Genomic DNA, 26,255 nt, shown 5'->3' on the forward strand with positions numbered 1-26,255 from the left:
CCACTGAGCTACAGAGCAATTTCTTCAGAGCAAAGCCTTTTTATTCTAACTTGGCTCCACTTATCAGGAATTGGTCCCTAGTCCCTTTAATCTTTCCTCCTAAGTCATTCCCTTCAGCCACTAATGGTTCTACTATAAATCAGTAAACAATTAACCTTATACAAATTGCTAACATTCATGTCAATCAAAGCACCTTGCATGGGCAGTTTCACTTTGTAATATTAACGGCTCTGATATTTTTTTGGAGCAATCAGAAACGTTGTGGATGGTTGTCAGTCCAATGACAAACATATCACTTCCTTCTATAAACCTGTAGCATCATTTTCTACAATGATTAACCATATGAAAAATGCCATTTCCCTGAAAGAATTCTTACTTTGCGTGAAGCCAAGAACTCCATCCCCCTGGCCACCTGGAAGCTGTAACAGATAAGGTCCTCCATGCTCAAAGGATTCTTGCAAAGGTCTTCAGAAGCTGCTGAAGGGAGCAAAATGACAACAATCAAACATGTTCTCTGTTTTGGATTTCACCTACGGATATTTCTTATATAAAATACACTGTCAAACCCCATACCCAGTAGTCAGCACTTTACATTATTGTACGAGAGACCCATGTTCAAATCTCGGCTTGATTATTTGTTTCCAGAGTTTACAAGAGCTGGGAGAGTTGCAAAAATCAGCTCACATCATTCCCAGCGAAAGGAAAGTCTTGCAGCAATCCCAGTGTATGAGCTAGGAGTGGTACTAAAGGGAAGGGAATACTCATCCTGCTCTCTTTAGGGAAGAAAGTGCTACGGTAAAAATATATGTGGATCACAGAAAAATTGTTACTTGAGGGAGTGAGACATTTAATCTCAACCTCAAATAAACTGGAGGAGTAAGGTCCATAAACACATATAGCAAGGGCTTAGTCCAGACACCATTAGGATATCTGCTGAGTAAGAACTACTATACTGGGTAGAAGGATCCTATTACAGCTCCAATCCCGCTACTGTATAGTTAGGTTTGGAAGGATTAGATCTTTATCAGTAAACATCGATTTCACCATACACACAAAAATGTATTTCCATCAATAATAACAGAAATTGTACAGCTAAGCAAAGTAAGAAAAATGCTGTCTGAAAACTACTAGAGTTTGATTGAAGGATATTTACTCTGTATATTTTGGCAACTTCTGTTTTAACGGTTATAAAGCATAACTTTTTTAATCTTAATATCTGTCATTACATTGTCTGACACACTCTAAGCAGCTGTGAAAAATTAAATAAAAATAGAAAAAAAAACTTTAAAAATAAACACTGATATTATCCCTTGAAATGATTTTAAAAAATAAATAAATAAAGTTGAATTCTGCCAAGCCTATGTCTAGTTGAACTGGAGTCTCCCTCCGGATAGGCCTGATCAAAGTGCCAGTGACCTACCAGTGACAAATGGCCCAGAACTAAGTGAGCATAAATCCTACCTTCTTCTTCTTCTACATCACTGAGGGATCTCTCCTCCACAAATCCCGAGCTCGTCGAGCTCTGGCTGCTTGTGATGCTGTCTAAGCGTCGCTTCAAGTCGGCTGGGATTTCACCAACATAGTTCTCTTTTCCTTGCCTAAATCTAGCATTTTTTGTCTATAAAGGAAAAACAATCAGAGTTTTTCCAAGGCAGAAATGAACTTTCACAGTGTATAAATCAGGGTTGTCACTGAATGCCAGTGGGGGAGAGAGGGCCCGGCAGAACCACTTAACCTGCTCCTGGACCCCTCCTCAGGGGTGCTGCAGTCCTCCACCACAATCTTCATGCATCAATCAGCAGCAATTATAAGCTGGTGCTACTAAATTCTGCAACTTGCTGAATTCGCATGTTGTCAGGTAATTTCCCCCTCACGCAGACTCCCGCCACTACAAATCCAGTCTCTCCTGCTTCACTTTTGCTATACTCCTGCCCAAACATCTTCCATCTTTTCCATCTTCATAATCCCCATTGCTCATCTGCAATGTTCAATACCTTCCTACAGCCCATACCTTTCTTCATCCTCCTCTCTCCCTGCACCATAACCAGACACAACAGAGTCCTGTTTATCCCCTTTACCCCCCAAACTCCCAATAGAGGGACCAGTAGAATGCACTCACCAATATAGAATAGTAAAACTCTCCTTTCCCTGCCCCCAAAGATAAAGAAAAAAACCCTTCGGAAAGCAATGAGCAGTTTAAGGAGGCTCTGATGTAGGAAGAGAGACATATAAGCTGCAAACTGCAGGGCATATCTCCAGAGTTTCTAATCCCCTTAACATTGGCTCCCTCTGGGACTCAGGTAAGTCTCCGAGGCCAAAATGTGCAATATGGAAAACCTAAAGCCATATATATTCATGTCCCCCATAAGTGGCCTGATTCTCGAAGGTGATGAACATCCCCAATTCCTTCAGAAAAACAGGACACTGACATAGATTTAGACAACCACGTAGGAAAGCACTGGCCTTCACTTCTCTGGCTCCATTTCTCCATCCTTAAAGAAGGGATCTCACAAGGATTCTGTGAGGATTAGTTAGATCTTTCTATAAAGCTTTGAAGATGAAAAGCGTGACATAAACTGGCTGGAGAAAATTGATTTATGAGGAAAGATTAAAAGTGCTATATATGTATTGCTTGGCTAAACAACGAACAAGGGGAACATAGTCTACAGAAGGGTGTAAACACAAGTAGGGAGTGAAGTGATTTAAGGTGGTACAAGCTGGTTTGACTAAGAGTAAAGAGCTGAAACTAAGGATGAAAAATTGGGCTGATTATTAGGAAAAACTTTCTGACAGATACAGCAGACAGTAGAATAGAAACAGGGGATGCCTCCTCTTCGCACATTTAAAACTTAGAATAACAAACTAACTATATTGTATGGGCACGGGGATAGACTAGATAACCTGTAATGCCTTTTCTATATCAAATTTCTATTGTAAGTGCTAAATATTATCATAATGAATATTAGTACAACGGTACGTCCTCACTAATTCTCAAGCTTTCCACTCAGAACATAAAAAGGGTTTTAAAAATAAAGTTTTGTCACCCCTTAACCTATATTTTTAAATGTTGATGCTGACAGCAGACTCTACCTTGTACGGAACAAATTCACTTCTCTTGCTCCTTAAGTAAGTTGACAAGTTTCCAAACTTGCAGTATTCCACAATCACCATAAGTGGGCCTGCATGAAACACAAATTAATTAAAGGTCAGCCCAGCTAAAAATTTGTATTCTTTTAAAAAGCATTTTTCCATCTTTCCAAGTAGTTTCATAATATAGGCAATACAAATCTATTCAAAGCAGGAAAGTGACTCCTTTTCTGATTAGCATGTTGGATAAGAGGAAACAACATTTCAGGCCAAATTTTTCAAAAAGCAGAGGCCTCGTTTTGCATGCAAAAATTCGTATGAAATTGTATGATATTTACATGTACAGGTGGCTATGACAACACATGCAAATTGGCACACTGGGCATGCAAATATCCATCTACACTGATATTTGCATGCAGTTATGCATTTAACCACCCAAGTGCAGTAAACTACTTCCATGTACACATAACTGTCCATGCATTTTTGTGCATGGAGCTGAGTCTCCATGTTTTAAAATGTTTGGTCCTTAAAACCCGGTTTTCAAACACAGGTGCCTTAATGAGCTTCCCAAACGTATTCCAATGATCAAATTGGGTTCACTGGACATTTTACGTTTGTAAATCCTGATCTAAAGTCCAAGTTTTGGTTGTGGGCTTCTTATTATGGTATCTACAATTAATAATTGACCCCATATCTGCCTTTAGAAAGATTTATGGTATTCTTCTTCTTCTTCCCACTAATGTACTATAGTTATGGAACTGCATGAAGGAAATCCTTAGCCTAATTGCATTAGTATTCAACTCACAACTAAGTCAGCTTCTTGGACAAGTTATTACAAAGTTACTTGTTCTAAATATCTTCCAAACTCATGTACGATGCTGGTTTTGTTAGACCAAGATCTATCAAAATTATAAGTAAAATAGATTCAATCGTGTTACAATTTGTGATTTTGCTTTAGCTCATTAGAGAGATAGGGGCTACCTGTGACATTTAGATCTAGATTTTGATTCTAAGCCCCACAAATTTGTTTGCTTTCAGAACTTTGTTTCAGGCCTATTTCTAATTACAAACGATATTTACTCCTCCTTTGGACAACTGGATAGTGTTTGAGTTTTTTCATTTGAGTAATCTGAATGGTCCACCCCATAAAGAAAAATATTGTACCTGCTCTTAGAGTGCCTTTTATCCAAGGCTTGAAAGGGCTTTACTAACAGTATGCAAGTATTATTACCCCATTTTACAGAGGGGGCGGAGCTGAACTGCGTTACAAAATATAAAGTGACTTCCCCAAGATGACATAGCAGATCAATGGCAGAGCTGACAGATAGGACTCAAGACTTCCCATTCCCTAATTTAACCACTGGATCATGCTGGCTCTCACAATGAATAGCCCTGGAATAACTATAATGGAAAATCGGACTCTTGCTAATGATGAAACTCAATTCTCCACTAATCAGAAACAGTTTACTGAATTTTGGTAGTGCCTCCAACCACTGAAAAGACATTTTATACCCAGAGAGCAACAAGAACTCTCTCTCAATCACTCACCTCCTGGTTTTGTGCAGGCACCAAGTAAATTGACAACATTTAGATGATGACCAATATGAATGAGGATCTTGAGCTCTGACATAAGTGCCCGGTGCTCACTATGCGTAGCACCCTCTGTAAAGACAACATTTATATGGTTGATCAGCATAGCAGAAATAAAGGTTTTTCCCTCTGCTAGACACATCAATTAGTATTTCGGCATATTGAGTAAATGTGCCTGTAGGTTAACCTAAGCCAGGGTTCCTATGCAAGGGTCAAGACATACATTCCTCCTAACTATGCTCCAGCATTGGGGAGCTGTAGAGTTACAGAGTTGGTTTTGCTTTATTTTGAAACAAATCCTGAATGCTCCAAAAGGTAAAATGTAAGGCTGGAGAGACAATCTGTGTATTACTGCATGGAATCTCCTTTGCTCTATGCAACATTTTAGGCAGAGTCTGTTGAGTTTTCAGTTACCAGTGGCATAACCACTACCCCATGTGGTACCTGAGTGCCAGGGGCTACCACTTGTCCTGTGGCGCTAGATTGGCCTATGAAAAGGAGGCAATGGGGCAGGGGTTAGGGGCTGCACAGCCTCCCACCAAATCAACTAGATGATTTGCCAGCATTCTGAGCAGAAAGAGGAGGAAGCAGCAGCCAGTATGTGAGAGGGAGGAAGAGAAGGCAGCGTTCAGCAGATTTGATGAACGCCATGAACCTATGGAAGTGGTTGGGGTCATCTCTTATTTTGTTTGGGGGCCCATCTCATTAACTTTATGTCCTTATACCTGGAGACCCAACAGCACGGCACATAAACAATTAGTTTTATTTGCAGTGCCTTTACTATTTGACCCCCTCATTCAGCACTGACAAAATTCCCAAAGTCCTTTCCCATCATTCACTGGTCTCGGTGTGAAACCCAGGATGGGTTATCTGGGTGCACCGAACCTGGGTCAGTTGTTCCAGAGTCCTGGGAAGGAGAAATGATTCTGGTGACCTCAGCTTTGTATTGAATATAAAGACATCCACGCCACTGACAATAACATCGAAGAGCTGTTTAAAATCAGCCAAGAGCAAGCTAACCGAATCACTTCTCCCCCCAGACAATGTCTAAGTCATTGTTAAGGACTTGAAAGAAAGCTCACACAGCAGGTACAGCATCTGGGTAAATACTGCAGAAGTCAACACTTGTGTAGGATTACTTGTAGAAGCAAATGTAACAACTGCATCTGGGTATATCTATAAGGTGATGGCAAAGAAGCTCTAATAAGCATCCTCCTTTTACCAAAGAGTTAGACATATGTTACATTATTCTAACAGCAATTGTTAACTAAAGCCATCTAGGACATTGGTACAGAAATTCTAATTGTCCAACATGCTTTGCTGTCTTCTGGATACAAGTCTGGCAATACAAACACATTGTGTCTTTTCAGGAGGCTTTTAGTCTTCACTTTTACCTTTAAGCATTTTCACTGCAACAGTTTTGCAGGTAGCAGTTTTGTCAATTCCAAATGCATCTGCTTCAATGACTTGGCCAAATGCTCCACGCCCAAGGGGTTTACCTGGTATGAGAAGATGAACAGACTCAGACTTATTGTCAAAGCAGTGGACAAAAGCTAGGCCAATCATGAACTTAATCAATCCCCTTGCTGGGAATGATGGTTTGGCACACAGAGGGCTAGCCTTGTGTAGGTGTGAGAGAGGGGCTAGGAAACACAATATCTATAGCAAGCTAGCTTTTCCTGCAGGGTGGGGTTAGGTAAAGACATGATCCAGCCATCTCCTGCACTGGCCTAAAGGACTGAGCCAACACAGAGGGGGCACCTTCTGCATCCTATCAGAGTGTGATGGTGGAGATGCCACTGCAGTGTGTGCTCCCCAGAGTTCCAGGGGCAATTCTGTGTTGTGCCAGCCAGAATTCCTCCCTGGCCTCCATGGGCAGTGTATCCTTTCCTCAGCCCCCATACAAAATACACTTTGCCTTAAAGGCGCCATCTGGCCTAGGATGTCAATTTACTAAATGGCTCTTATAGTAAAAGCACACCTAGTTTTAGCCGGTCTCTGGGAAACTCCCACTTGCTGGCATCATAGTGGAGACGTTCACACTGCTCATCCATAGGGACTTCATCAGGATCCATGATGATTGACAAGTAGCCAGTCTTTAGTTCCCCTCCACTGGCCTGGAAAACAATATCAGTTCTTGTCACACAAACTGTACGTGTTGGCTGGAGCTAAGCAGTCACATGTACTAACTTCTCCCTCCTTACTTAGCATTTTACAATTTCACAGAAATGCAAGTCTGTGGTTTCTTCCAACTACATCATTATGAATGTGAACATGGATCATCATTAATTACTTGCACTTATAATAATCAAAAACAGTTCAAGCATTTTTTCTCCAAATGCCTGTTCAATTAAAACCACATTTCTGCGCCCTCAATTCCAAGCAAGAATGTCTTGGTATTGAGAGAAAAAATGTGCCTGTTGGTTTAAGAACAATGGAAAGAAACAACACAAAAGAGTTCTAGTCAGTTCTCATTTGTCATGCAAGACCAATGCTGATGGGACAGTAAGAGAAAGATTTCATTACCCGTTTAACGGTCCGGAGAATGATTACAAGAAGCAACCAGAAGAACATGGCAATCACTGCAGTCCCAACTAAGATAATGAGCTCCAGGTTCATTTTCTCTTCAGCGCCTGGGGAGAAACAAATGAATATTTAATTGATTGTTGAAAGCTTATTGGCTTGGGTCATCAGTTAAAGTACTGCACAGACTTACTTGTTCTGAAGGTTCATTTTAAACGTGCAACATGTAGCAAGTCAACTAACACAACACTTGCTCCTTATGCATTGGAATATTGGGTCAAGTTCCACACCAAATTACAGACCGTAAAGCCCCACTCAAGACAATGAGGAATGGAATTTGGTATGATATATGTCAGCACAGGATTTGATCCATTGTTTTCTCTTAACCTATGATTCCTACAAATTAGTGCAATATGAAATGGCAGCAAGGATTAGCCAGACTCTTAGGGCAAAAATTTGCCCTAAATTAAGTTATGCAAGGTTGAAGTCAACCTTGTTCCTGTGAGTCTGAATGTGAATAGTTGAGGGAAGAATTTGGCCCTTAGCAATTAACAAATAAAAAGTGAAATCCTATATTTTAAAGGAAATTGCTATTTTTGAACACACAAAAACTAGATGAATTTTGAGCACAAAAACGATTAACTTTCTCATGCAAAGAAAAAGTGATTACACTATGTAGGAAATAAAATGTTGCAAGAATGATCCCCTGTATTAAGAAACAACATCTCTATCATTTCTTTAACTACTTAAACTGGGATATGAAAATATGGACTGTTTGCAGTTCTTGTGGTCCTGAGGCAATATATGTGTTTAACAGAATTCTTATTCCAGGTTTAAGCTTTAAGCGTGGTACCACTTGGATATTTGATAACAAACATCAGTGTAATTTCTTTCTGCCCTCTCCCCATTTCTCAAAGTGTGTTCCTGTACATTTCAGCCCTTGCATCACACAAGTTCTCCCTCACAATAGCACACTGTTTTTTTCTATTATATGGCCCATGATGAGCTGCATGATGACTTTCTTAACATGAAACAATATGTCATAAATGTATTTCCAGTTTTCACAGACCAACCTGATCATACCCTGAACAGTCACATTTATTAGATTAGCTGAAAGCAGGTATTTACATTAGGGTTATTTACAGATAATTTCCATTCAATAAACATATGTTGCTCAACAGATCAACTCCATAACCTAATGGGAACTATGAGAACAATAGGATATACTGTAGCTTTCACTAGTTGATCACTGATCACTCTGATTTATGAGACAGAGATTCCTGAAGGCGTTAGAGACTATTTTCATAAACGTATATAGGTAAAATACTAAATACGAAGGCACGGAGCTTCTGATCAATGCTTTTAATTGGCAGTGTCCTTGTTGGTGGAAGATGAAGAGCAGTTTGTTTTGTCACAAAATAGTTTGGCCACTTGTTAGCATTTAATTTTCACACAATGTAGTCAGATATGGCATGATGGTAATGAAACAAACACTAACTACCAGGGCATAGTTTCATTCCAGGCACTAAGCCCAATAGTAAGGCCCTGATACAGCAAAGAACTCACGTGTGTGCTTAACTTTTAAGTGCATGTAAGTCCAGACCTATTTGGCAAAGCATGTAAAAACATACTTAACTTTAAGCATATGGTGAAGTTCCATTGACTTCATTGCAACTTAAGTGAATGCCTAAAGGTAAAGGAATGCTTAAGGGCTTTGCTGAATCAAAGTCTGTGAACCAGGGTTCAGACCAGGGAGAGGAGAGAAAACAGTGGTCCACTCCCAAGCTCCCTCCGCAAGCTTGACTCATGGGTGTTTTCAGCCCTAGTGGTTGCATAGATGAGTTTGAAAACATAACCCAAGTGTAACCAATGCAGTGACATCCACCTAAGTCTGCGGACAACTTCTGGCAGAGGAAGAAGCAGCAGCCACTAGAGTCAGAGAGGAAGTTGTCTAGCCACATACCCACCACCAGAGTACTGAATACTGGATTGTTGTGGTGTTTGGATGCCCCCTGAACGCTATACATTGATTAGTGCATCAGTGGGGCTCGGAGGCCCTCAAGGCTATTCTCTTTCCTTCTGACCTTTCATCTCCACAGGACAGATTGGAGAGGAGTAAGGGGAAGGTACCAGAAGGTGCCATCCATTCATGCCACCAAAATGGGACACCATTCACCAGAGATTGTGCATGATCCTTCCTCCTTCCCTCCCCTTTCTTAGATGCCTTGATAGCAGTCAAATAATTAAAATTAAATTGTTAAGTATCATCATTAATACTCACGGAAGTGTGCCAGCCTCACTGCAGACTCTGGCAAGTATTATTGCATTGATTTGCACTCACTCTACATTTTCAAGGTTTTCTCTGCAACCATATGGGCTAGAAACTTACTTATGTTTGTTTTAATGAAAGCTGTGATTCTGGAGAACAAGATAGCAGCCTCAAAAACTCAAATTACTGGGTTGCCAGCCTGGTGTGACCTCACCTATTTCAAGAGTGATTAGGAGCCTTATCAATAAATGAATCTGATTCACTTCGGCATAAGGAAACTTTCAGCAAAGGCACTGCTAATGCATTTTCAAAACTTTGATCAGGGCATGCTGTATAGGCTTCCTTTTCTGCAGTTATTTCAAGCACAAATAAATAAGAAGCAAATCTATACTGACCTTCTACTGCAAAAAAAGTTACTGCTTTTTTGCAACCAAGGACATTGCAGGCCAGGCAGGTATAGAGACCTCCATCTTCTTTCCTTATCCTGCGTATGGTTAGAGTTTTGTTCCCATCTTTCAAAACAATACCTGAAAAAAGGAATTCTTCTTAATTCTGCTATTTGCGTTGGCCTGGCTGTTGTTAACAATTCAATAGTTGCCGTTATTTAGCTATACTTTTGCATACACAACCTTCACACAGTATATAAAATAAGCAGGGCCATCTTCTGCCCCCAGTCCGCACTTGAACTCTCCATTGAAATCAATGGGGAGTCCTTTGTAAAACACACAACAAGTGAGACGAGTTATACTGATGGAGCAGCTCCTCACCTGAGTCTTCAACAAGGGTTTCATTGTTTTTAAACCATGTGATGTGTGGAGGAGGAATTCCATTTGCTGGGCATGATACTTCTATAGTTTCACCAATGTTTGCTGTTTGATTCTCCAGGCTCCTTACCAACGTGGGGGCCACGGGCTCTGTTTTCATGAAAACAAAGTTACTGAGAGTTTGAAAGTACATTCATTTTTGGATTGCCTTAGCACTCCCTGCCACGATAAAAGTTTGGGTCACTAATGTAGTCCCATGGCCTTACTGTAATAGCATCAATCATAGCGTTCATGTGAAGATCATATTTGATCTTCCAGGATACACAAGGCAAGGACAATAGCTAAGAAAGCATTACAAGGAGAAGTCTGGTTTTATAATTTAAAGACCGCTAGGCTGATAGAGAAGAGGGAATTGGCCAGGAATTACCTCCCCTCATGTCTCCATCTCCAACCCCACTACCAGAAGGGTGACATTGCTGCTGCTTGAGGCTCTGATTCAGGAAAGCATCTGCATTCAGGACAGCCCACGTGCATGTGCTTACGTTATTTTCCTCAATCAGGGCCTAAATTGCCAAATCAGCCAGGACTGCAAGGCCTCGGTGCAAGATCACTTGTGTTTGCATCCAAAGCCAGTCACCAACATTGTTTGTGCTGAAATCCTGTCCTGTTTTTACAACCATTTTAAAGCGTAACCAGTTTCAAACCCAAAGGTTCAGTCCCACAATGTACAGATACTTAAGTCACGAGTATAAACAGATCATAGATATAGCTGTTTTGCAAGGCAAAACCACAAAGCTATCAATTTATGCCACTGTTTGTGTGCAGCAATAAAGAGACTTAATTTGCTTACACAGCACAATTTCCTGCTTTTCCTCACCAGGCCTAATAACCCTTTCATGCTGTTCCTTCACTAATAATAACAGAATATTAAGTGTGTCTGGCCCGTTTATCAGCACAGCAGATACATTCTGCCTGGATCCACCTTGTGCGCTTGACATCAGTCGACATGTTAAAGGCAGTATCATCATTTACAACCGTTTAAATCCCTTCTGCAAGTGAGCACACCTTTAAATCGGTCACACACTAGGGGTTCAAGCACTTGAGGATTTCTACGACTGCAGTATCTTTGGTTCCAGCTATCCACAGTATGTGCATGTCATCATCTACTTTGGTGTATATAAATGGGTTCATACCTTGAACAGTGAGGTGCTTGACAAGACAGTGTTGTGTTTTAGTTTTTTTGTCCTGGGCTATGCAAACGTAATCCCCTCGATCATGAAGAGAAATGTTATGGAGGATGAGCTCTAAGGTAACATTTTCACCATTGCTATTGGAACCTGTGGCATTCAGCTTCAGAAGGTCATCTAGGTTCTTGCATACAGGCATTGGCAACCCTACAAGAGGCCTGTGTGAGGTGCGAGGACTCAGTTTATACCAGCTTAGGTTTTCAAAGGTGAATTTGTCTGCAGTGCACTGCAAGGACATGTTATCCTTTTCAGTGGGTTGGCTTCTGGGTTGAAGATTAATTTCAAGACCCCCTGAAAATTGAAAATAGCTCATTAAATAACGCATTTGTTATATTAATAAAGCCCTCTCCCTTTATACTGACTAGAAAAATCTGCATTCACAAACTTATTGGGCTTGATTCTCCAGTGCTTTTATGATCACTTGCCCCAGCTATAAGTGACTTCACAAGGCACTGGAGAATCAGTCACATTAAAAAAAAATCAGACACAGGCAATAACATTAATGCAAGTCCAAGGAAGGTCTATGTAATTAATAGAATTTCTGTACAACCTTGCACTATCCTCAGCATTAGCTGTCGATTTTTGTGACTGGATTAAAAAAGTCATTTAAACCAAGATTTTCAGAAATGAGTGCCAAAATCGAAGCTCTTAAGTCCATATTTAGCCACGTAAATATGTGGCATGATTTTTCCAAAGCCCTGAGAAGCTAGAAGCCCTCACTGAACACACTTAATTTTTATAATATGAATTCTGTTCATTTTGTAACATTATTTAATTTTTCTCTCTCTCTTTTTTTTTATTGCTCTTTATAACTGCAAATGCTGAACCAATGTTGCAACCAAAGATCCTGAACTGGATCTCATTTTATATCAGCTACTGTAACTCCATTGACTTTAATGGAACTATTCACATACTTAGTTATTTGCAGTGTTGTTGTAGTTCTGTTGGTCCCAGGATATTAGAGAGACGAGTTGGGTGAGGTAATATCTTTTATTGGGCTAACTTCTGTTGGTGAGAGAGACAAGCTTACACAGAGCTTGAAAGCTTGTCTCTTTCACCAATAGAAATTGACCCAATAAAAGATATTACCTCACCCATCTTGTCATGCTTAAAGTTAGATATTTGTTTAAATGCTGAACTAGGACCATATTTAGTAGGCATCACAAAAGAGATGGGTCATCATGAGGTGTTTGAATCAGACAAATGATGTGTTGAAGCTGGTATCCCTAGTGAAGCAGAGGAAATTAGATTAATTTAATGCAGCTATGCAATCCACAAAATATACTTACTGGTAACATGAAAGGAGATTATCCTCTCACCCACTCCAGCTTTGTTAGTAGCCACACATCTGTACAAAGCTGACACATTTGCTGCTTGAATCACAAGAGTGCTTACAGTCTACAAGAGAATAAACCAACCATTTGTATAGCCCATTAGTACCTAAGGGTTTAAATGAGTCAAACCATAAAAGAGCTGGGTGCATTGCCATGTAGCTATCCACACAACTGTAAATTCCTTCACAATACAAATCAATGGTGTTTCTGGTACCCGGAGGTTTATGTGATATTAATTATTGCATTTTATTTCCTGATGCAGATAATATTGAGAAACAAAAGCAAACTTTTAAGATGAACTATCAAGAAGTAATTTACTAAATGTAGATTTCTATATATGTATTTTTAAATAATATTATACTAAAATTAGCAATATGTTCCCACATTTGTTCTGCTGGTTAATTTCCAACCCTTTCCCTATTACAATTAAACACCATTGATATAATGTTCCCAAATACATAAAATGCTGAACAAAACTCTCAGAAATTGTCCATTCCACACTGACAAAAGAACAGCAGCTCACCTTCATTTTCCCAGCAATAGCAACAAATTGATTTTTAATTCTTTCAATCCGATTTCCGCCCTTTCTGTCCGTGATGTCTTTCCATTTCTTACATGCATAAGGATTGATTCCCAAACCAACTTGACTGAGAGATAGACAGAGAGATGCATTTTAGGTAAGGAAAATCTCAATCCTTCAAGAGACCATTTTTGTTCAGTTTAGAAAAAAATATCAAGAGATGGAACAACGGCCATATTATAAAACTGGGGTATAGTCCTCAAAACTTTTCTATGTAATTGTACTCTACAACCTTCCAAGACCTTTGTCCTTTATAAAAATAGGAATTCCCAGACCTAGAGGTAAACAGCCTATATAATCTGCCTAGGTCAGCCCAGTCAGGATACTCGGAGGGAAGCAGCTATTTTGGGGACAAACCTCCAGTCATAAATTGACAATTCAAGTTAATTTTACTCAAAAGAGAACAGAGAGACACAGAAATCACTGGACTCCTTAAAATAATTTCTTTAGGACAGTGGCCCTTGTGTAGGAAGTGACCAGCACCAAAAGAAGAAACCAGTGGAAGTAATTTTATAAACAACAGGAAAGCAGAATGCTTTTTTTTTTTTTTTTTTTTTTTAAAGGAAGTCTGGCCTTCTGCTAGGTCCAGATAAGGGAAACTGCATGTATCTTGGTCAGGAGCTCTCTCTCTATCACTGGCTACAATCAATCAGTGTAGTTCCTCTGAGATACACTTTCACACAGATAAGAAGCAGCGTCATATTCCGCAGCTGACTGGTGTAAGAAAAGACAAAAAGAACGGCAAGTTGCATAAACAGTGAATTTCCTGTGTGTTTGTTGTGTTTTTGGACTTGCTGCTGCCCAGCAAGAGTTGACTGAAGGGCGCACAGACATGTTTGGAATCCAGCAACGAGGCAAGATGCCAGCCAAAAAGTCATCAACCACAAGAAACAACAGTGGTAGAGTTTCATCAGCGGGTAGCCCTGGCCTGTGGAATTCACTCCCTGCAACTGCCCACCAAAGCCCGGGTTTGCGAGTCTCAGTGTGTAGTATAATGCTACTTACTCTTAGCGAATTTTGACTGTTTGACAACCTGAGGGCAATTTGGGCCTATTTACTGTAATAAGGAGGAGCTTGACTTAAATGGAAGCAAAATGGGGAGTTTTCTCTGCAAACACTGTCTGAGCAGCAACAGTTACTGAGCATGGTTCTCAAGTGCCTGACACCTCGCTTAGTCACTTACACCTGACAAAATCAGGGTGCAAAATGCCCCTCATTCTCCAGTCTGGCTGAGCTGCACCAGTGCAATATCCAAGGAGAAGGAAAGGTGGCTTTACACCCCCTTTGTGGCTCGCCAATTCCACAGATGACCCCAGCAGAAGCTAGAGCAGCCTTAGACCTGCTCTAACCCATGCCCAGCTCCCAGAGGCCCTAAGGGGATGTTTCAGCAAGGGGGAGATCATCGGAGCTCTGAGGTGCTCCAGCCATGCCCCTCTTCCCCTTGATCTCACCACCTATGCAGGGCTGCAACAGAAGTGGTATAAAGCCACTACACTGACTTGACACCACCCAGGGAGTCCCCTTACATTGAGGAATTGCCAAGTTAAATTGGATTTATAACCCTTTGCACTACTAAAGTGCTAACCAGGGGGTTGGTTGCTTAGTGCTTGATTTTGTACATTTGTATATCTTTGTAAAAAGCCTAACTGTTAAAACAAATGGGCCAACAGCACTTTAAAAATCCGGGAATAGTTACAGAAATGAAGTGACGCAGATTAATTGGCAAATCATGTTGGACTCACTTAGGGCTGAAAGTACACTGTTCCTCTAACTGCCAATACCACTGGATATTGACTGGAGCTGGAATGGCATAGACGGTGCAGGTTAGGACCTGAGTCGTCGCATACTTGTAGGACTCAACGGGAGCCAGCAAGGCATTCTCCCCAATCTGAGGTGGAACTGTAGAAGAAACCTGCATGTTACATGCATAGATCATGATAGAGGAGTGACATTCTTTGCCTTATGCTACTCTTGTTAACAAGAATCCATTTTGTTCTGAAATGCATGAAGTCCCTTTCACGGGGGCTTCTCTCTCACCATGATTTCCATATGCCTTCCAGCATCTGAGCTTGTGAGATTCTGAGAGCCTCCCATATGGTACTGAGTGCCCTCAATTCCCACAGACCTCAGCAGGGAGCAAAAGAAACTAGGAAGAAGTGCACCGATTTGACGGAGTAGCTTTAATACAAGCCGAATATTAAGCAATCCTTCCATTGCTTACATACAGCTACCCCTAAGCCTTACAAATTACCCTTCAAATGGCCTTTCCCTTTCATCACCATCCCCAGCCAAGAAATTTATATTACTTCCAGCATTAGGTGACTGGCCTCCATTTCCCACTATGCCCCCACCTCAACCCCACCGTATTTAGCAGAGCAGCTTTTTTGAAGACCTACTATTTTTGAAGCATCCAGACAAGTATGTTTCCTGAGGAGCAAAGTGGAGGAGGGACCGGGGAGGGAAGGAGAGAGAGTAGGGGAAGGCCAGAACAGAGTTGACAGTAGCAGGAAGGATGGGCGAGGCAGATGAGGATGGCGTGGAAGACTCGTGATACAAAAGCAGCAGGAGAGAGCACAGAGGACAGGAAAAAAGCAGGACACAGAGGCAAAGAAATAATACACAGAAAATAAAAAACATAAATCCTTTTATACAACAACAAGGAAAACCTGAAACCTACTGAGTTGAAAAATACAGAATGAGGAGCAAGCTGGAGACAAATTCAGTGGATGGTTGAAGCAACATCCGGGCAAGGTTTGAGATGCAACTTTTTTCCTGCATTCCTGGTTTTAAATCACCTTCTTAATATTTTTTGCCAAATTTAAATCTGGATAGTACACTGATCAAGGGCAGCATAGGGCTCTAAGAGACAGGACTCCTAACCAGCTCTTTCTGTCAGTGAATTTTAATTCAGAAAGGTTTAGTGCTCTATACACACACATGCAACAAAAAGGGAAAAACAAACAAATCCTGTTTATATCTCACTTACCATTCACAATCAGGTTAAACGTGTGTCTCTGTTGTTCCTTGTTAATGGGGTTTGTAAGTACAATGGTGTAATTCCCAGCATCCTTTTCACTTGCCTCAGTAATTGTCAGTGTGTAACCAAGTTTAATTGTATGATTTGCGCTGATGACTTTTCCATTTTTATACCTAAAGAAAATACATGGTAACTTGAATACTTTAGAAAGTCAGCTTGCCATATAATACCACCATCTATTTTAAAGGCATCACATTCTGACACTTACCATTTTGCTTCTGGTGGAGGATACCCTGTAAATCTCACAGGGATTTTGACTTGGTCTCCTAACCTTGTCTCCACCACAGACCCCATTCTGTCCAAAAGGATAAAAGGTTTTTCTGCAAGAAATCAATTGATGAGCTTGAAACAAAACATTGCCTTTCCACATTGCCAGAAATGTAAACTGTCTGCCATTTGTTTCAGTGTTTAATTGTAGATGAAAGGCAGCAGATGTAAATGACAAAGTGATCCATGTACCAGCACAGACACTTGCAGTATTATGATCCATGAGGTAAATCCTCAGCCCAGGACCCAGCATAACTACTGGGGTTGAGGGCAAAGAGGAGGAGGGAATTCTCCCCCAGGCACCAGCAAGGCTCTGAGGCAGTGAAACACTTCTGTGTAGGCAGGACAGGACAATGTACATTTCAGTGGATCCTCCAACCCAACCTGCCTCTGGCCCACTGCACCTTCACTATGCACATTGACATGCAGGGATGCTCTGTGACATCCAGGGGTATGCAGTCCCTCTCCCTAGACCATGCCTTCTCCCTCACCCCTTGCACAGAAAAGTGGACTAATTCAGCTACCAGGGGACTCTCAACAGCAATAGAGGCAAGAGTCTGCTCTCAGATCCACACAGTAAATCTCAGTCCCAATGCTCTGCCCTCCCGAGCCACTATTGCCTTGTAACAAAACAAGCAATGCAAACTGACTGCTGTAAATGCAAACTGACTGTTCAGTAACACAATATCGCATTCAAACCTCTCCAAGGTTTCTATTTAGAAAATCTGACAAAAGGAGCTCAGTTTTTCCATTTCAGCAAATAACAACATTCAAAAATGCATGTGATACAATTACATAACTGGGAAGAAGTTAAAGCTATCTATTTGAAGTTCTGCAACCCAAAAAAATAAGAAATCTCACACCTTTGAAAGGATTTAACACTACTTTTCTTCAACCACAAAAAGCAAAATTGTAATCTGCCCAACAGCTTGATTGGCCTTTAGGCTAAGATCAGATACAGTATCATTTTCATATCTGATACAGTTGTGATAGAGAGGAGGGACTATCTCCTGTCCTTGCAGAAGAATGGACTCAATTGTCTCTTAGGTCCTTTCCACCTCTAATTACTATGATCAGTTTGAACTGAAAAAAGTCAAAATGTTGAATGCTGAAAATCACACTTAGTCATGACTTCAAGTCAGCCCTAGTGTTTCTCTGAGAGACATACAGACCCATCTGTAGCTAGCAGTGTTGCTGCACTAGTTAACTGCAGGATTTGGTCCACTGTTCTTTCTCACTCATACAAAAAAAATCCGTTTTTTGCAGCCAATAGAATTTTGCTTGATTGAGGACTGAGGAAGGATTGCAGGATTTGGCCAAAGTCTTTTCCTCTGAATCATTTCCTTATGACTGAAATTAGAGCTGAATCCAGTTTTCAGAATGTGGAAAGACCAGAGCTGGATTCTATCACCCTTAATCAAGTGACATCTTTCTCTGCAGGTAGCCACACTGGAATCAATGTTGATACCTGTGGAGTCAGGTACTATTCAGTATGAGTAAGAGTGGCAGAATCTGACCCTAAATATACAGTTTCAACATTACAATACCACATCGGGAGAGATTAAATAGAGGGACCATCAGCCAATCTGAGTTTTAGTGTCACTTTTTCTAGAAGACGTAACAGTTTTCAGTGACACTCACATACAAGGTCCTAAGAGAAAATTTTAACATTAAAATAGAAAGACCTTGAGTTATAACAATGCTACTAAAAAAACCTAGAAGCAGTAGAAATGCTGTGGCTGAAATTTCAGAGCAGACTGTCCATACTGCAAATGTTTTGATTCACATACCGTGCAGCTAATTACTTTCAACCAATGCATTTTCCATCCCAACAATTCCTACCTATAAAGACCCAGAATTAAATCCGAGAATTCCATACCATGGACAATGACATACGTGCTGTTCTTCTTAGTCATAAGGCCACTGAATGCTGTGCAGTTGTACCGGCCTCTGTTGCTTAAGGTCACATGGTCTATGGTAAGCGTGCTTACGAACTTCTTCGGCTCATTCCCTGATGATGTTTTTAAGTCCCTGACTGTAGCATGTTTTCCCTGTAACAGAGTAAAAGTTTCTGAGAAGCAGTTCATTCCATCACTTCCCCCTCCACACCCTCCTCTGTGTGTGTGTGTGTGTGTGTGTGTGTGTGTGTGTGTGTGTGTGTGTGTGTGTGTGTGTGTGTGTGTGTGTGTGTGTGTGTGTGTGTGTGTGTGTGTGTGTGTGTGTGTGTGTGTGTGTGTGTGTGTGTGTGTGTGAGAGAGCTTCCAAAGACACCTGCATGACAATAAAAGCTTGGGTTAACCACCTAACCACTGCTCTGTAAATATTAACAAAGCAGCTGATGAAAATAAGGGATCACCAAAACAACCATGGAAGCCAAAACACATGAGCATCCTTTTGTGTTTCTAGCAAACAGTTGCTTCTTTCAGGGTTCCAGGGCACAGTATTAGGAAATAATTGTTTTACCTTTATGGAAGGGTAATCCCATTTGAAGTCAATTCCCACATTCGGCTCTGTCCTCACAGTACAATTTAGGACTAGTTTTTCCCCTGCTGCCAGCTCTACTTGATGATGAGGGTTCATAGTTAGGTCATAAATTCTGTATCCTGGAATTAGCAAAAGGAACAGAATTTGAAAAAACAGTCCACTGAATGATGGAAGGATGCTATTTTCCCAGTGGCATTTACTCTCTCCCTTAGGAATTACACCAACAGAGCAGAAATCCCAGAAGCTTGAGTGCAGTGGGAAGACGGGTAAACACCCAATTTCAAGAAGTGGAGATTGTGGAGGTGAAAAGGATAAGGGTGCCCAAAAGTTATCCTGACACACAAGGGGTCTCGGGCATGTATACTCTACTTTCAGAGTTGCATGTTATAAGCTTGATTTTAGCACATGCAGAGCAAGTGGGCTACTGGGAAGTCCATTTGCCACAAGAGAAAAGAAGCTGACAGGTAAACTGACGTCAGAGAGAGATGTTTTGAGGTGTTTGGGCCAGATCCTGGGAGGTGCTAAGCATCCTCAGCTTTTATGAAAGACTTTTTTGATCCCTTGCAATATTAGAGAGCATGTAGCGAAGAACCTCAATGGTACACTACAAAATTCATAACAGCATGGAAACAACCCCACTCTCCAAATATTATGATAGACCAAAAGTGGGCATCAGGTGATGTACTGGGAATATTACCAACAACAATTTGGCATTAGCAAAAACATCCATGGCATAAAACTGTAATAAAAAATTAGGACTGTCAAATAATCACAGTTAATGCATGCGACTAACGCAAAACATATTAACTAGATTTTTAAAAAATAATCGCAATTAATCATACTTTAAAAAAGATAAACAAAAAAAATAGTATTTTTAAGTTCACCTCATGTTTTTCAAGTCCAATGAGTCCTGCTTCTTGTTCAGCCATCACTAAGACAAACAAGTTTATTTATATTTACGGGAGATAATTCTGCCTGCTTCTTATTAACAACGTCACCTGAAAGTGTGAACAGGCATTCGCACGGCATTGTTGTATCCGATGTTGAAGGTATTTATTTGCCAGATATGCTAAACATGTGTATGCCCCTTCATGCTTCAACTTGTAGGCACTAAAATTTTACATTGTTTTATTTTTTAGGGCAATTATATATTAAAAAAAACAAACAAACAGTAGAACCTCAGAATTATGAACACATCAGGAATGGAGGTTGTTCGTAACTCTGAACAAAACATTATGGTTGTTGTTCCAAAACTTTACAACTAAACATTGACTTAATACAGCTTTGAAACACTACTATGCAAAAGAAAAGTGCTGCTTTCCCTTTAATTTTTTAGTTTATGTTTAACTCAGTCCTGTACTCTATTTGCTTTTTTTTCTTTTTCTCTCTGCTGCTGCCTGATTGTGTACTTCCAGTTCCAAATGAGCTGTGCAGTTGACCAGTCAGTTCATAACTCTGGTGTTCATAATTCTGAGGGCCTACTGTAATTCTATATTTGTAAGTTGCACTATCATTTGTAAATTGCACTACAGTACTTGTATAAAGTGAATTGAAAAATGTTATTTCTTTTGTTTCTTTTTTGCAGTACAAATATTTGTTATAAAAATAATAATATAAAGCAAGCTCTGTATACTTTGTATTGTGTTGTAATTGAAATCACTATATTTGAAAATGTAGAAAAACATCCAAAAATATTTACAATCTCTTTAAATTGGTATTGTTTACCACTGCGATTAAAACTGCAATTAAGTTGCAACTATTTTTAATCTCGTGATTAATTGCGATTTTTAAATCATTTGACAGCCCTAAAAATAGTAAAATATGGCAAAACATATCCAGAAATCCCAGATGACTCAAAACCAGGCAGAGGATGATGATTTGTGGAGAAACCACACTTAAAGGGAGCTGGGTGGTGAGATGCTCCCTGTTTTTCTCCTCCTCTCTTTGGGAAGCTCTGAGCTGAGATAAGAATGTGCTGATCCTAGGTAGCCAGGGTCACACAGTGTCATGAGGCTTGGGAGGTGGGGGATTAGCCTCTTCCAACCCTGGTGATGGAGTGTGCTCAACAGTCCAAGAGGAGATCATTGCAGTCTCAGCATGGATGGGGGCCTATGAGGAGTCATTGGTTCTGGATGAGCAGGTAACTTTAATGCATCAGAGCAGTATTCATCCCAGCTAGGCCCAGGGCATTGGTGTGAAGGGAGACAAGCATTTCTTGGGGGCAGGCCAGGTTTTGCATTTCTAGTGTGATGTGCTCACTTGAGACTCCCAGATTATCCTCACAGCCAGCTAGAGCCCTCTCTTCTTCCCTGAGCTGCTAGTGATGCTTTGGGGGTGCCTGTTCTCATTCATTACAAAAGACAGGGACTTTAGGAAAAATAAAACCCTACAAGGTTGAAAAAAGCAGCATCAGTGCAGGGCAGGTAAAATTCCAAGCATAGATGCCTATGATCCACCAGAAACAGAACACATTTTCCTTTTAAATACAGGTGGGGTTTTTTTCCCCAAAACAATACATATTAAATCACCCATTTTGTGTTAGCTGTATTTTCAGTATTCCTGAGCGACAATCCAATTAAATTTAACTACTCAATACGTTGCACCAAGCAAAATAACTGCCTAAAACAACGACCAGGGAGAGTAATCTTTGGCTTACCTACAACCACAACTATGTACATCACAGACTGGTAGCTTTCATCATCTGTTTTAGCTTCACAGAAGACCATGCCTGCATAGCTGATCAGGTTACTGGGAATAATGAAACCTTTTTTATTATCCCATGAAATTGATTTACCATCAGGAACAAATATCTTTTCTGGATACCTCTGTTGAAATATCAATAAAACATTCAGTTAAATTCCAAAACTAAACAAATTCAAAATTGTAAGTCTAATATTTACTACAACATTATGGATCCAGTCTTAGCATCCTGACTCAGCCAACGTTCTCATTGCGGATAATAAATCTTTGCTTGAGGAGTGCAGTATTATCTATTAGCATAGGTTACAGCATTCACATTCTATTAGTAGCTTTCATAATTTCCAAAGATGAGAAGCACTTTTTAAATTATCTATTTTAATCCGCTGTATTTCTGCCTGACTGACATTTAACTAACTCTATAGATAAGTAATGAAATATCTGATTTTTCTCTTACCGCATGAAGTGATACATTGAGATTTGATATGGATCCAAGACATGGAATCACCACTGTTTTGTTCCCAGTAATGTATATAACACCAAGCTGGTCACTAACTGAAGTCACAAATGGAGATCTGTAATCTAGAAGAATATCTGATTTGTAAATCAGCACCGTTTGCATTCGTTATAATCTCTTGGTTTAGAAAGGACACAACATGCTATTTTTCTCTCTTATTTTATTTTTCCTTTCCTATCTACGTTGGCCTCTTCAATTTGGCAAATATTTGTATTTTTCCTGAATGTGAATGGAGATGAAATTGACAACATTGTTTAGTTTAGTAACTGTTTTTACAGTACCAAATACGCATTAATAGTGTCAACACAATTCTGGGAATCGCACACCTGATCCTGCAGTCTTTACTCAGGCAAAACTTCTATTTAAGTCAATGTGACTTTTGCCTAGATAAGGACTTTAGGAATGGAGCCCAATATTAGTTATAGCAGCTAAGTGCTGCATAACCCCTAAAATAATGGCTATTCTTTTTTAAATTCCCAGCAATAAATAAGTGGCTTTAGAAACAAACCTATATATAAATGGCCAACTTTTCAAAATTCTGACCATAAATTGTAGTAACATTCCTATGCATGCAGGGATGCACAGATAATTTATGCCAGGTAATCAACAGTTGAAAATAGTCAGGGGCTTAGTCCAGTATTGTTCTGTGTGTGCGGCTACCTAAGTTGTGCAGAAGTGAAGGCTTTGCAGTTGCATCCAAGTGCATTTTACATGGGTACAACTAAGAGCATGAGTTTTGAAAACTTAGTCCTTGAAGTCTACCCGGATTTCCCCATCAGAGTTCAACAACTGTAAAGTAAACAAAATTTCAGACTTGATCTGAACACTGTCCTGTTAGATAATACACGAGTGCTATGTATTTGCTTTTAACAATAAACAAATACCCTGTAATCCTCTCATGTGTGAAACTCCTATTGAAGTCTACAGTAGTTCTGCACGCAAATAGATCAGATCCCGGTACTGATGTGTGAGGTAGGGTCTGGAGGAGTAAATTAGGCTAATTGCTGCACATACAGATTTTATTAATTATAAGAACAGGGACTTTTCTATTTATGGTAACTGGCATATTGACATGTAATTATTCCACACAAGAAATTGCATATGAAAAATCTATTTCACAAAGCTAAGAATTCCAGTATCAGGAAATTGGTCCCAATTTTAATTGTAAAGCCAGCCTGGTCAGCAGGACAAGAAGAAGTGCTGCAGGCACATAAACATTTGGAAGCTGAAAGATAGGAGGCCAAGCTCAGCATGAAGTAATCTTTCATGTGGTGCAAATGTCTCAATTACAGCTTAAGGTGATCATTTGTACTGTACCTAATAAACATCTCTAAAAGCTGCCTCCGAGAAGAAAAGTTGTGATCAAAGATCTCACAGTTTATTATTGAAAAATGTTTCTATCATCACAGCACAAATATATGCTAAGTTTCTGCTGCTGTGTTGTTCTCTTTACTGTTCCACCCACATGCATTTATATAGGGTAGGCAAATGTATCTGTGTGATATCATCTGCATAGAAATAATAGGGATAATGTAAAATACAAACTAAGCTGAACCTTCACTCAAAACCCAAACTGAGAAGTTGCTTTTTGAGAGTCCAATAAGTTTGGTCGACTTTTTGTACATATTTTTGTACTCACACTTGTTTCTTCATTTTGGCTGAAAATGGAAGTATTGAAAAACCATGTGATGCTACACAGAATGGTCTACATAGCTTGATCAAATGGGAAATGCTAGAAATCTCATGAAAGAGGTCTGATCTCCCTCACTTCTTTGACTGTTATGATGAGAGGTCCCTCTTCTGTTTCAATCTACTTTAACCACTGTACTTTACTATGTACTTTACTTACTTTACTGTACTTTCAAGTATAGTTTCTGCAGTTATTTACTACATAGAATTGCCATAAACTTCAGTTGGAATTCAATGAAAGGAGTGACTGCAGGATCTGGCACCTAAAGAATGAATGTATATTTATATTCTTGTTTTCCTGAAAACCTTGGAAAAAGAATGGATTGGTAACTGCTTTCTTCCTAAGATGATAGTCTCCAGCTTACAATCGTTGATCTTTATGCATATGCTTTGTCAAAGAGGTTTTTCTGTGGAGAATGCAATGAATGGTTACTTCAGAACAAGGCTTTTTGAAATCCTTGTTACACTGTAGTTACTTTTTAATCTTACTGATAAACAGGAATCATGTAAGAATCCTGTAACCACCTACCTTGAACATAGACGTAAATACTTGTAGTTGCCTGGGTGTCTCTGTAAAAGCACTTGTAGTCCCCAGTGTCATTACTTATTACTTTTGTAAGAGTGAGCATCTTGCAATAGGGGCCGTCCCTGCAATCCGTCACTGCAACATGTTTCTCAGAAATGCTCTGATTGTTAGGCCACAGCCACTCCAAAGGTCTTTGACCACTAGCAAAACAGATGAGGGAGACGTATTAGGGCATGACGGACTCATGGGGCTAGCTACCTCTGTGTTGGGAAAACTCAGTCCTACTCATTCTTGAATTGTCCGTTTTAACTTCAGGACAAATAGGTACTAGACAAACTTAATTAGTTAACATTTAGAAACATGCTAAATCCGATAAATGAATGTGAGATTCTCAATTACACACAGCTACAAGAAAGTTACTTCATTTGAGTATTAAGAAGTGATGAAGATAAGCCACATGGAGACTCCAAAGAGGGGGCAACCGAGGTGACAAGAGCTGTTTTACGCCCAGCAAACTCCATTATAATTCAGAGCATTCTCCCCAACCCCTGCCACCTGCACCCCACCTTTCCCACATAGGGAGGTGACTAGGGCTGTCCAGGAACTGCCTTAAAACACTTGACACGCTAAACTTTTGAGAACATCCCTTGAATAGCCAGTAGCTTTTGTTTTGTTCTTTAATCCCCTCATGAAGTAACCCTCTAATACTCAGCCCAAGGCCTGCAATGAAGAAGGGGGATGGGGAACAAAGAAGGAGGGAGTAGAGGGAAGGGTACACTTTTATATAAATTAAATAATAAATCATTGTCATCGTCACAATGCTGGCCAAAGTTGCCCTTACCTGCAAGTAATATTTAGTGTATCATTTGCAGTTATTGTGAGGATATCTTTTTGGATGCTAAGACTTGGTCGATCCAGAGAAATAAACAAGCCTGCAAAAAAAAATCAAAAAAGTAATGTGCCAAAAGCATATCAGATTCAATCCGAAGAGCATTGTATAAATGTATATATAGCAGGTTTTAAGTTGACCTATTTGCTTCATGAGTTAAGCTGTTCTGCTGCTTTTCATACATCCCAGTAGAAGTTCATGTCATAACAGCAGAGCTCTGTCATAACAGGAAGAATGGGCAGATGGTCATGAGCTAGCAGAATAGCTCTGCAATTCAGAAAGCTCGGGTGGAGTTCCTGTTGTTCTGCATTACCAACTTCAAGGTCTAACAAGAGGATATGGGACATTGAAATAAAGTGAACCTTCATCTGATGATCTCACTCCCTTGGGAAAGCTCTTATAATAAACAGAATACATAAATTTGCCAAGGCTGCTGATTAATGAATTCTGCTAAAAGTTATTTTGCCCTGTGCATCAGAAACTCAAAGTCATGTGACCCTGTCTTGTTTTCCTTTATCACATTTTCTAATGTGTTTCCTTTGTTGCCTGAAACCCTAAGAAAACCTGTTCCTACCCAACCTTACTTGTGTGATTGGTCCCATTGAATTAGATGAGAATACTCATATCAATTAGAGCTTACAAGATCATTTCCAAAATGTATTCTGACGTAACTGTCCAGTAAGACAATCCGGTCAATCTTTCAAAGAACATAAAGAGATATTTTCGGCATTCATTACCGTACTCACTCCCTTTGG

The 26,255-nt window shown here is 40.0% G+C and overlaps 1 protein-coding gene across 1 annotated transcript in view; it reads right to left on the reverse strand.

Annotated features, from left to right (window-relative positions):
* The window catches only part of KDR (kinase insert domain receptor), a 39,142-nt gene that overhangs the window by 9,882 nt on the left and 3,005 nt on the right, over positions 1–26,255 (reverse strand). Inside the window, exons 2-22 of the mRNA XM_067530544.1 lie at positions 25,453–25,543; positions 24,615–24,811; positions 22,337–22,461; positions 21,839–22,007; positions 19,162–19,301; positions 18,578–18,749; positions 16,640–16,751; positions 16,381–16,544; positions 15,137–15,293; positions 13,338–13,461; positions 12,770–12,878; positions 11,427–11,771; positions 10,237–10,383; positions 9,865–9,996; positions 7,204–7,310; positions 6,659–6,794; positions 6,072–6,176; positions 4,636–4,749; positions 3,091–3,179; positions 1,462–1,618; positions 377–477 (exon numbers count right to left, since the gene is read on the reverse strand). Of these exons, the coding sequence (XP_067386645.1) occupies positions 377–477; positions 1,462–1,618; positions 3,091–3,179; positions 4,636–4,749; positions 6,072–6,176; positions 6,659–6,794; positions 7,204–7,310; positions 9,865–9,996; positions 10,237–10,383; positions 11,427–11,771; positions 12,770–12,878; positions 13,338–13,461; positions 15,137–15,293; positions 16,381–16,544; positions 16,640–16,751; positions 18,578–18,749; positions 19,162–19,301; positions 21,839–22,007; positions 22,337–22,461; positions 24,615–24,811; positions 25,453–25,543 (2,993 nt within the window). The remainder of the gene's footprint in view (positions 1–376; positions 478–1,461; positions 1,619–3,090; positions 3,180–4,635; positions 4,750–6,071; positions 6,177–6,658; positions 6,795–7,203; positions 7,311–9,864; positions 9,997–10,236; positions 10,384–11,426; positions 11,772–12,769; positions 12,879–13,337; positions 13,462–15,136; positions 15,294–16,380; positions 16,545–16,639; positions 16,752–18,577; positions 18,750–19,161; positions 19,302–21,838; positions 22,008–22,336; positions 22,462–24,614; positions 24,812–25,452; positions 25,544–26,255) is intronic.

This window comes from Emydura macquarii, unplaced genomic scaffold (genome assembly GCF_026122565.2).
Source record: "Emydura macquarii macquarii isolate MOO-44397 ecotype Brisbane River unplaced genomic scaffold, CSIRO-AGI_Emac_v2 contig_3108, whole genome shotgun sequence".
In the NCBI taxonomy this organism is placed as follows: domain Eukaryota; kingdom Metazoa; phylum Chordata; order Testudines; family Chelidae; genus Emydura; species Emydura macquarii.